Consider the following 12,123-nt stretch of genomic DNA (forward strand, 5'->3'; position numbering starts at 1 on the left):
TATTTAGGATTTACTAATGGACAGTACCAGATTCTTAGTTTTGATTTTGTCTCTTCCCAGCCTGATTTCCAAAGTGTTTGAACCAGGGCATTTCAACTTGCATAAGCACAGAAGACAGCATATGAAGGACTCTGTCACTATCTGGACAAGAGAAGTAACTCCTTGGTGGACTGCCAAAACAAGAAATCCTGCTAGAGGACTTGATCATAGGTTAAGTTTCAAGAATGCCATTGTGAATTGTAAGATGAAGATAAGACAGACATGCATACAATAGACTGCTATTTTAAAAAGTTCTTTTCCCTATCTTTTTTTTTTCTTTATTTCTTTTTCTGCTGATGCTGTTCAAGTAGAAAGTAATTTGGGTTTTTAGATGGTATTTCTGAACACCGTACATTACTGGCCTTCTGCGAAGACACGCGACTCTCTGAGTCTGCGGGGTAAGGTTGCTCAATCCATGGGGTTGTGCACTGCAAGGTCCACAGGAAGTGGGGAAAAACTGAATTAATGCCAGCCCATAGCTGACCGAGGCACAAGGCTTGAGCCCTGAAGAAATACGGTAATAAATAGTGGTATTAAAAGGTGACCAGTCAGATGTGCAGCTGGTCGTACAAGCACAACACTTGATAGCTGCATTTTCTCAGTTGTTAAACAAACTTCAGACTCTGTCCAACACTTTTAACATAAATCAGGAAATTTGCACAAAAAAAGAGCCACTTACATGATTATTTTGGACTACAAAGTGGGATCTGCTTTTAGAAGACATGAACTGAACTTTGTTTTCTGTTCTGGCAGTGTATTTCTGTGGGGGTAAGAAGAATAAATTGTTTATTTTGCTGTAACCTACGCTGGAAATGGTGGCTACTATCCTTCTAAAAAATTGTTACAGTTTTTTCAAAATGCCACAGTAAAGATTTTCTGTTTAGATGTTATGACCATGAAGTGTTTATTAATTTTTGAATGCATATATATGGGGTTCAGTTTATAAGTCTTCATATTACTACAGTGCATGTTAAGTTAGACATTCGCTTCTTAAATTAAAAAAGTATAAAAGAAATATGAATATTGTTGTTTTCTTCTCAAATCATTGATTACACAGAATGCCGTAAACATGACTATCTAATGTTTGTTTGTTTGTTTCATTGCTAAAAAATCTGTTTCTTTGTAGAATAAATTTATTTCAAATTCTTTACCATGAATAACACCAGAGGTAAAAAAACAGCAAAACAAATTTACAGGCTAGAGAGAAGTCGAGCAAAGAGGCAAACACAAAAATCCCTTTTTCCCTTTGTCAAAGGAAATGACAATAGTCAAATTATTTTTCTCATTCTTAAGGCCAGGAGTCATGTCATCATCATCATCTCCCAGTACTTTTAAGAATGTTCTCGACACCTGATGAGCTTTCTGAAGGCCAGTTTGAAATCTTCATTAAAGCTAGTGTACAGCAAAGGGTTGATAAGGGAGTTGACATATCCGAGCCAGGTCAAGAAATCTGCTACTTCTGGAGACACAGTGCAAACGTGGAGGCCCACCAGCAGCTCCTTGATAAAAAAGGGCAACCAGGACAAAATGAAAGCACCCAAGATCAGTCCCAAAATGCGAGCAGCCTTTCGCTCCCGCGTGGTGGAAATCTGCTGCCGGTCACCAGCCAGGTCCAGGTCATTCTCGAAAGGAGGGATCCTCACGGACGCGTTGATTTTATCAAACTCTGTGGTTGGGTCGGAGGTGGAGAAGTCCGAGACGCAGAACGTCTGTGTGAGCTTACAGCTGGCGAAAGAGTTTTGGCTGTCGGTGCTCCTGTTGCTGAGGTGGCGGCTCGAACCGCGCTTCTGGTAAAGGCTCTTTGCAGCATGGTAGATCCTGTAGTACAGAATCAGGATCAAAGTCAAAGGTATATAAAATGCCCCGAATGTGGAATAAATAGTGTAGATGACGTGATCATGCTGAATGCGGCACTCACTGGGAATATTGACGCTGTGGTGATTTCTCCAAAACAAAGGGGGCATGGATATGAAAATGGAGATAGTCCACACGGTGACTATCATCAGCCCAGCCCTTTTGGCCGTTCTTTTCCTGGCATATTCGATGGCATCTGTGATTGCCCAGTACCTGTCCAGAGCAATGACACACAGGTGAAGAATCGAACACGTGCAACAGGTCATGTCGACGCTAAGCCAGATCTCACAGATGAAGTATCCCAAAGTCCATTTGTCTATCATTATGTAAGTGATACTCAAGGGCATGACAAGGACAGCAACAAGGAGATCTGTCACAGCGAGCGAACATATTAAATAATTTGCTGGCTGGTGGAGCTTCTTGGTTGTGGAGATTGCCGCAATCACAGCAGAATTCAGCAGCATAGTCAGGGTTGTGATTGTGGCCAAGGTCAGGGTAACAAGCATCTTTTCAGTTACAGTTTTTGGCTTTGCAGCCACATTGGCTTCAGTGGTGCAATTTGTGAAATTCATTTTCCCCCTGCAGGATGCACAGTGAAAGAAGTGGCTGCTTCAGGTAGCGGGTAGTTCCAGCTTCAGAAGTCACCCATTGGAAAGAGGGACAGAGATGCTCCAGGTACAAAAGTTTTTATATCTCCACATTCAACAGTGCAGCAAAAAGATTCCAGGTTTTCTCCTGCTCATTGTTTTCCTAGAAGATAAAAATACATCTTTTAGCAAATTTAGGGAAATCCAATTTTTTTGGCAAAAATCCCGCACTTCTAATATTAGCACCTCAAATAAAAATTTTGTTCATTTTTCCTTCTTTTCTTCTCTCCTTCCTTTTCTTCCCCTTTTCCTCTGCATTCATTTCTTTCTCATTTCTAAAGGGCATTTTGGGCCAGATTTTTCTGCTGGTGTGAAGTGTTTATTTCTCCTTTGACTTTGAAGATCTCACTTAAAGTGGGAAGTTAGACTAGAAGACCTCCAGAGATCCCTTCCAACAAACATTTCTGTGATCTCTGTTAATTATGGATACTGGCAGCTAGTCTTTGCCTGCTTGTTAAATAGGCTCCAGCAGATGAAAAGTTCAGGAAATCTGCCTTTTCACTTTAATTGCTGTATGAAAGGGATCAATTACTTCTATATATCATCTCTGAAAAAAAGAAACGGAGCAGCCTACATCAGCACAGACATGCCAGAATTTCATAGTTTTCTATTCTGCTTTTTCATATCCACGACTTTATTAATATCTCGGAAAGAGTACTTAAAAATTACTCAGGTTACCTTTAACATGCAGCTTTCAAACAATGTTTAAAGCTTTATGGTGAACACTTAGTTTTACACAGCACATTAGTGTTGCTAGGAGCTTATATAGTTTTGGCTAATTATTCCTGACATTTCACATATCCCACTGCGTGTGTCTTTGGAGGAGACAGTCAAAAAGCTTTTGCATTTGCATTGAGATTTCTATCAAATTGTGCTGCCTGTCAGGCAGTCCATTGCAGTGCAATATACAAATTATATATATATATATAAACATATATGTATATACCTTAAACAAAAAGTTTAATTTTGTTTCAGGTGTTTATTTTGTGAAAACATGTAAGTCCTTTGCATCCCAAATGCTGACTGAGGCCAGAGTTAGCAACCTGTGGGATGCAACTTGAGATACCTTCCAGGGCCTTGCGTTCCTGTTTGTAAAATCTCCTCATAAAAGGTGTAGTAGACTGAAAGCCTGAATAGTTTGCCATTAAAATAAACCAAAAGATTCCTTTCCCTGGCTTCACTTATCCAAAAGTAAGGAGTCCTCTAGGCTAGTTGTGTAGGCTCCCTTGATGAGGAGTAGATTGAGATAGCTGCTGCCAGAAACGTATTTGTCCCCTCTCCAGACAAGTCTATAAAGCAGATGGTATGAATCACCCCCTGGAAACATTGATCTTCCTCAATTTTGACTACAAGTGGCTCTTCCATGCTTGCTCTTAGAATACATGCCTGATTTTTAGATGGCTAAATTTGATAGGTAAAACCCATTCTCATTGACACCAGTGGGACTTGGGTTAGGCTCTGAGAGAGAGTTTGCATATGCAAGCTAATGAGTAATTAAGAGTCTGAATAAGAAATTATGAATGTAAAGTTAGTCAGCTGCTTTGGTCTGTACATACACTCTTATTCAGAAATTGGAGTGCCATCTTCTGAATGAGCCGAATGAGGAACAATCAAAAATAGAAACTTAAAAAAAAAAAAAAAGCGCTGTACTTTGCAGATCAGCCCTAGGAAAGAAGATCTGTTTCATTGCATCATTGCAGACTGTAAGCAAACAGCACGTGAGTTTTAAATCCCCAGATGGCCTTTCATACCAACATAACCTTTCTGAGCTCTGCCCTCCCTCTTTGCACCACCACAAAGATACTCTGAAAAAAATGTTTTCTTCCTTAATGAACTTGTCTTTAAACAAAACCCATCACACTTTGTCAGGCCCAACTGCTGTGGTTTCCATTAGAAAAAAGGATGCTGCTGATCACATGGGGGAGTTTGTTAAGTCTGCTCACTGCTCAGCAGGTATGATTTTTTTCTTTGGAAAATCACTGCAATAATTGAAGTCAGGGTAGAAATATAAACAAAGCATCCTCCCTGCAGAAGACAAGCTTGCAGGTACCTCAGACCAGGCAGACACAGAGTGTCATGTCAAAGACCAACACAGAAGAGTTATTTGATTTTAATTCCCACATTCTTTATAGGAAATGAGCCCTTAGCAATTCAGACAATATAAATACCACATACAAAAACTGTATTAAACCAAAGTTATTAGGGAAGTATATTTAAATGCTGAAAAATCTGGAGATGTCAGTCTGAAGATTTCCTCTATGGCTTAAGCCTGCCCCTCTTCATCCCTTTCACACATTATGAGGCATTCTTATGGTATGGGCACTTCTACTCATGGCAGAGGCACATCAGAGAGGTTCTGGCCTGGTGCAGACAGATCCTGGCATTACCAGCCAGTTTTCACCAAGGTGAGGACACAGCAGACAGTTTTTTGGCCAGGTCAGAGTGTTTGGAGCTGTTGCATAGGTTGCTCAAGGTGGTGGCAAAGCTGGCAGCACTGGTGAGCTCCCATCCTCAGGACAGACCAGCACTTCCTTGCTTAGACCTAGTGCTTCCCACCACACTCCCAGTGGGATGGTACAACAGAGATTTTCTTTGTTCTGCTGCTTGGCCCCTTGCTGCTCCCCATCTTCCAAGCCATCCTATAGGATCCAAGCATCCTATAGGATCTGATCATAATTCCTGCCTCTCAGAGCACGTGCAGTGCCTTAGCCCTCACCTCCCTGTGCCAGACCAGCTTGAGACTCCCCTGACCTTCTGCTGCAACCTCAGCCTCTGCCTCCAGTAGCTCAGCCAGGGTCAGTGTGCATGCCCCATCCCTCACTGTCACTCACTATTTTAATTCTTTGTTTGCTGTCTTTTGAAGTACCTGTCAACCCCTGACCAGTGCCAGGGACCACATAGTTGCTATATATAGTATTATTATCACTATAGTGATTGACTGTGGTTTTGTAAGTCACTTCTGGGAAGCGTCATTAATAACATAGTTATCTTATTTAAAGTACTCTCACTAAAAGCACTGCCATGCTTATGGCTTGTGCTTGTATCCCTTCAGGCTGTCAGTCATCTCACACAGAGGCTGATTTTACTGGTTTGGTGGGAGAAGCTTGTGTGAGTTCCTCCAAATGAGAATCAATCACATTGCATATTAGCTGATTATTGGTAATGGCACTGAGTGCTGTCTGGGAAGGAGACGGGGAGAAAAGGATGATTAATTGTTCCCTAAAAACAACAGGACAGGTTTAAGCTATGAGATGGCAATGTCCGTGTCTGCTCCTGCCAGGAAATATCTCCATAGTCTCAACAGAGTAAGAATATTTTGCCACATGGCAGAATACTCTGAATTTCTAATAGACAAGTGGATGGGATGACTCCAACTCCTTGACCACTGAACTTTTTACTGCTTCATGAGAAATAGAATAATATCACTTGCAGAGAACAAGGACAGCTAGCATTGCATGTGTGCATGTGCCTGTGTGCATGTGCATGCGCATATGTGTGCAGAAGGGTTAGTTCCTTCATATCCACGATTTTACATTGCCTTTAAGCAATTAAGGCACTGTGCAGTTATGGTACTTCATGCTTTTGGCAGCAGTAGATCAATATGACTTTGTTACACTCTGAATTGGTCTGAGAGCTTTTCACTTTCAGTATTTCCATTTTCATAGTCGTGAAGAGCAAGAACTGCAATGTGCTTTGTGAAACAGGTGGTTAGCTTATGGAAAATATTATTTAGCGCATTTATGATAATGTTGATATTTCAAGCTATGGAAAGATGTTAAACTTCCAATACTCCTCCTTATTATCTCAAAGAGGTTGGCTCTTTCAAATTCAACACAAAAAGCACTGAAATTCAAGCATTTCACTTTGAAGATAGTTTGCAAGATTTTGCAACTTTCCAGATCATCCTTGTACTTTACTCTTGTAAAGTCAAGACTTTCTGGACTCCTTCATAGCCAACTGATAGAGCTGATTTTAATTGAGGACTACAGGTGGCAAGTACCTTGTATTGTATTCTGGCATGCTGGTGTTTCTCTGGGTTTCTGAGGACCTCAGTGCTGCAGAGGTAATGTTACAGCAGCAGTCTTAATTAACTACAATTTATATAGCCGCTTGATGCTGTTTATAACATCATATTGCAAAAAGGGGTACCCAAGAGCTGACCAAATGGAGGTGGTCAGAATCACACCAACCCATTGAAGGATTGCCAGCAAGATAAAATTCTGCAGTCACCAACAGCTCGTATTCACACTCACAGCATGAGATTTTTGATGCTGACTGTATTGAAGGTAGACTATCAGAAGGTGAGCTGAGACTGCCTCACAACAGAGTAAACTGAGATAGATAGGAGAATAAATGAAGTGGCTATTTTTGTGCTAAATCAGAAGTTTTCACCCTGTCTATGGGAAGTTCCTAGCTGCATTATGGGCCTCAGGTTTAGGGATGCAGCCTTCTTCAACGCAGACTGAATGAGGCCCAGAACAAAATTACTATAACATTTGCATGAACTGAGGTACAAATTTGACCTTCAAGTCAGATTTTCACTCTACAGTGGTGACCTGAGCAGCATGCAGTTTCATCAGAGGGGCTCGGCACCAAGCAAGGTATGTGGAGGCTTGGCTATTTGTCTATTTGTATCTCTGTCTATCTGACTAATGCTGATATATATACTCACCCTGACATAAATAGCCAGAGTGCAGTATGTTACAATCAAGGCTATAATGGCCTGCAGCCTGCTCTCCAGCATGGCTGTGTAAGGAAGGTAGCCAGGGCTGTGGGGACCCTTAGGAGTCCACAACCTTGCAATATCCACAGCACCTTGGTCACCACATCAGTAACTGAACGTATTGCTGAGCTTGCCTACAAAACTGTATCAGAAATACCAGATTTGGGTATGGATGATACCAAACTAGGACCAAGGTGCAGAAGGTAATTCAGGCAGGGTTGTCCATCTGGGAGGAGACTGGGATGGAGGAAGGGACATTCAAGGCTGGTGAAAAGGAGGGATGGGAAATGGGAGAAGATATAACAAGTATAAAAGGGGCACATATTGCTTGCCCACAGTCAGTCAATAAGCCAACCTGTTGCTCAGACCAGAGCATGTGAGTCAAACCCACCTCTGTGGGCCAGCTTGGGGACCTGGGGCTGGAAGAACCCAGCACCCTGGTGCCATGGTGTCAGTGGCTTCACCAGACCTGGTGACACTGGCAGCTACCCACCACCTCCTCGGAGTGACAAGGTGCCGACCATGGCCTCTTGCCTGTCAAAGGGCAAAAACCAAGTGCTCATTCAGGCCATTTTTGGCCTGTACGTAAGTATGAGCACTTGGTTTTGGCACATGCCAGGTGCGCGTGCTTTCTCCAGGGGAAAGATATTCAGCTTTCTACAGGCTCTTCCCATCCACATCATAAATGCTTGTGTCATGTTGGCAATGCTCAAGATCATTATATTTGAAAACAATTACACTCTAACCTGAAATACGGATTATATGAAACTGTTAGTCAAATACCTTAGGGTGGGCTTATTCATTTGTTTTCAACAGGTCATAAACCTACTTAAGTCAAATTGATGTACACCAGTTTTAAGCTCATTCATGAATCTCCAGGATGAGTTTTACAGTGACGTTTGAAAATGCACCCTTTTGCATAATCATTGCAAATCGGGGCCTGAATCAATCTGATCTGTAGTCAATGAAAGACCCCAAGCAGGGAGCTCTGCGAAGCAAATTTTAAAGAAATCCTTTCAGGATCACACTTCAGAGCTAAGGTTTTCTGGTGTAGATCTTGGCACATGCAAATGAGAAACAACAATTAGTGACGATCTTCAAACCATGCTTCCTCCCACAAGCAGTGGTATAATTATCATTCACAGATGACTACTCATTTTTATCTGCTTTTAATACAAAAATTACTCAATCTTAGGCAGTGCAAGCTCATAAGATGGTGCTGAGCTGCAATCTGATACAAACTAAGACTCAGTGTGGATTTCATCCCGTCTTTAGTTAAATATATGTAAAATCCTCTGTGCAGGTAAAATACCCAGATTTCTCATGAACAACTCAAGAAGATGCCTCATTTGTAATAATTTGCTTTAGAGACACTATCAAATTAAAAAAACTAACTTTAAAACTCATTACCACTTGTCATAACACTTTAGACTCTTAACACTGTACATTTAAAAAGTCTCTTTTGTTTTATAGTACACAAAATACTCTAAGTTTCAGCTCATTCATTGCAGCTGACTTCACGTTCCCCTTTTCCTGCACTAACTTAAATCCTGAATTGTTTAACCCTATGAACACTGCAGGCTGTATCTCCCCATATGCAGGAGCCAGGAGACATGAGTAGCTGGGTCCTGCAAACTTTTTGGACAGAATTTTTAATAATCAGTTGTATAACCCTATGTTGCTAAAGCTTTCAAGTGCTGCCTTTCACATTAAGCTGTGGCAGAGAGACGTCTTTTTGTCTCTGCTTTCTTGAAAGATGAGTTATGGATATTTGGAGCTGCTATTTGGCATGACGAGCAGGACTGAGGAAGTAAAAATTGATGTAAATGATGAGAAACAGCCTTGTCATGTGAGCTAACCTGATGAAAGCTAGCTGACAAGCCCTTCCCTGGTACATAGGGCATCTGTTAGCAGAAGCACACCAGCTCGTTTTGATTGCCCTGAGGCAACAACCTTCAGAGCTGTGCTTATCAGCAGATCTTGCCTCAGTACAGAGAAGGGGCTCTTGATCCTTGCTGACTTCCTAATTTAGTAGATAGCTATAGCCAGGAGACATGTAACCTGCACACTTAACCTCTTGTCTGGGAAAGAAAAATATGGTCTGCGCAGGTTGCTGACTCTTGCAGTGTTCACGCCTAGCTGTTACTCTCACACAGACAGGTTGTTCTCTGATTTATTTATTTATTTATTTATTTTTAGAAAGCCTGTGGTTCAGACCATCTTACCCAACTCTACGTTTCTAAATGTTTTTCATCACTAAAGAAGCCCTTTTCTCTGAATTTTCTGTTTTACCTCTGTGCATGCATCTTTAAAAGATGTTGGGTTGCCAACAATCCTTCTCCTGTGTTTTTTAATTAATTTTTTAACACTTTAATTTTTTTCCCTTATGTTGTTTTATAAGACTGACCATGGCACTGATCTCTGAGTGGTTTTACTGAATGGCTTAGAAGCACACACACACGTGCAGAAGGAAAGAGAGCCCATGCTGAGCTCTGGTGGATCCGTGGGGCCCTCCACTACCCTTCCTCCTACTGCTCCAACTTCCATTCAGACTGTTTATTCATTGACTGCATGACTAAGATCAGCAATCAGATAAAATACAGGTGGGAGGACAGCTCAGATAACGAGATGCCACGTTAGACATTGCCAGCTAAGTGTATTTCGTAGAAGGGAGGAAAGAGGACCATGCCGTTTCCAGCACCTACAGCCCTCCTTAGGGAGGCAGCAGCTAAGATGCAGCTCCATCCACAAGTCCCAGCAACATTTTCCCAAAGACAAATGAAATGCAATCACATATGCCTTCAAAAACCATAGCCAGGGATTCTAACTGTCGGGGCTATGCTGTCATGAAACTGGAAGGCCACAGGAAGAGATCCCCATTTCCTAGCTGGGAAGAGGCTAGATAATGTCTTGGTGTTTTGAGGAAATTTAGTATCATCAAGGAGCTGGAGGACTTGGGAGAAGAGGAGTTCACTTTATTATTTTCTGGAGAAAAAAAAAAAACAAACACAAAAACTTCAAAAAATAGACCGAGGGACAAAATATTTCAGTGTCCCCTTGGTCACTAGCAGATTAATCTCTCTAAGCAAGAAATCTTTTTCTCCTTTTCAAGTGGACTTACAAAAAGAAAATCCAGTATTTAAACCCTTTGATTAATGACTTACTCTTTTTTCCGGAGAATAGAAGTTCATTCGTAGAGCTTCAGGAACCACAAGTTTTTAAATAATGCATGATTTTGAAAGTTAGTATCCTTTGAAATAATACAATCTTTTGTTTGTTTTGTTACTAGCAGCAGAACTGCCTAGCTGTGACTCTCCTCCCATAGTCCTTTTGGAACAAAACTCATGCATTGTAAAATTGTTGTAAATAAAACCAATTTTGCTAGGGAAAAATCCTGTGAGGGAAAAAGTATTTTTTTAAAAAAATCCTGCATTATAAAGAAGCCTGTTTCATTTGCAAACTATTAAAGTACCACACTGGAGCATCTTAAAAAAGTCCCCTGAGGCATAAGAGAACTACATCTAATATAGCTAGGAAAAGTCATTGAAGGATCTACAGCTGGGTTTTCTTCCCAAACAGCAATCCTTACTGTTACTCTTTGAGTTGAAGTTCCCAACGAGGCTTGCAAGCCTAATGTTTCACTTACTGCACACAGGCAGTTGTAAGGACGAGGGGACTGACCTGTCCTGCAGCCCCCAGTGCATGAATGCTGAGTGAGCACTGGAAATTCAGCTGCAGCCCCTTGATGAACTGTGCTTGGCTCTTGGCCCCGGTCTGAAATCCTACTTCATCCTCAGTGGTTTATAGCCTTTCTTAAAGAGAACCTAAGCACGGTCCTGAGACTGCACCTCTTAGGGAACAGTTGCTGGCTGGGGTGAACAGTTGTCAGTTGTCACCTAGCCGCCTTCCCTGTGTCACCTGTCATTTTAAGATCTCTGTTGCCATCAGCTGAATCTTCAGTCTTCTTTCTCCTACCTAAAGGGTCTGAGTCTGTGCACTCATTCACAAAAACACAGACTCCCAGAGTGGCTGAGGTTGGCAGGCCCCTCTGGAGGCCACCTGCCCCAACCCCTGCTCCAGCAGGGCCACCCAGAGCAGGCTGCCCTGGAGCACAACCAGGTGGCTTTTGAAGGTCTCCAAGGAGGAGACTCCACCACCCCTCTGGGCAACCTGTGCCAGCACTCTGTCACCCTCACAGTCGAGGAATGTTTCCTGATGTTCAGAGGGAACCTCCTGTGCTCCAGTTTGTGCCCATTGCCTCTTGTCCTGGCACTGGGCAACACTGTAAAGAGCCTGGCTCCATCCTCTTTGCTTCCTGCCCTCAGGTATTTATAGACATTGATAAGAGCCCTCAAAGCCTCCTCTTCTCCAGGCTGAGCAGTCCCAGCTCTCTCAGCCTCTCCTCATGGTAAAGGTGCTCCAGTCCCTTCATCATCTCGGTGGCCTTCTGCTGGAGACTCCTTCCAGTCTGTCCAGGTCTCTCTTGTACTGAGGGGCCCAGAACTAGACCCAGTACTTCAGTTGTGGCCTCACCAGTGCTGAGTAGAGTGAAAGGACCACCTCCGTCGACCTGTTGGCAATGCTTTGCCTCATACAGAACTTCCCCATACAGCGGAACAAGCCCATTATACAGGAGTTACTTTATAAAAGATGCCTAAGTCACTTAACTCCGATTGAGAAGAAACCCTGGTCCATAAAAACCCTAACTCTCATAGAAAGATTGTGAAACGCTGGCTGATGGGTGCATAAATCCTTTCTGAAAACAGGAATGAAGCCTCTGAATTACCTGGATGCTTTACATTTTCTATCTGAGGAGTGTTTCCAGGCTTGCAGCTTGCAGTATAACACAGCATGAGTGGT

General features: G+C 42.3%; 1 protein-coding gene across 3 annotated transcripts in view; it reads right to left on the reverse strand.

The window, feature by feature from the left end:
- Window positions 1-363: 363 nt before the first annotated feature.
- Window positions 364-12,123, reverse strand: part of HTR1E (5-hydroxytryptamine receptor 1E) — a 32,948-nt gene continuing 21,188 nt past the window's right edge. For all 3 annotated transcript variants that reach the window (XM_080584484.1, XM_080584485.1, XM_080584483.1), the window contains one exon: window positions 364-2,643. In XM_080584484.1, coding sequence (XP_080440610.1) covers window positions 1,371-2,465 — 1,095 coding nt within the window. In that variant the 5' untranslated portion in view covers window positions 2,466-2,643 and the 3' untranslated portion in view covers window positions 364-1,370. The remainder of the gene's footprint in view (window positions 2,644-12,123) is intronic.

Source organism: Anser brachyrhynchus (assembly GCF_964034855.1).
Source record: "Anser brachyrhynchus genome assembly, chromosome: 3".
Taxonomy (NCBI): Eukaryota; Metazoa; Chordata; class Aves; order Anseriformes; family Anatidae; genus Anser; species Anser brachyrhynchus.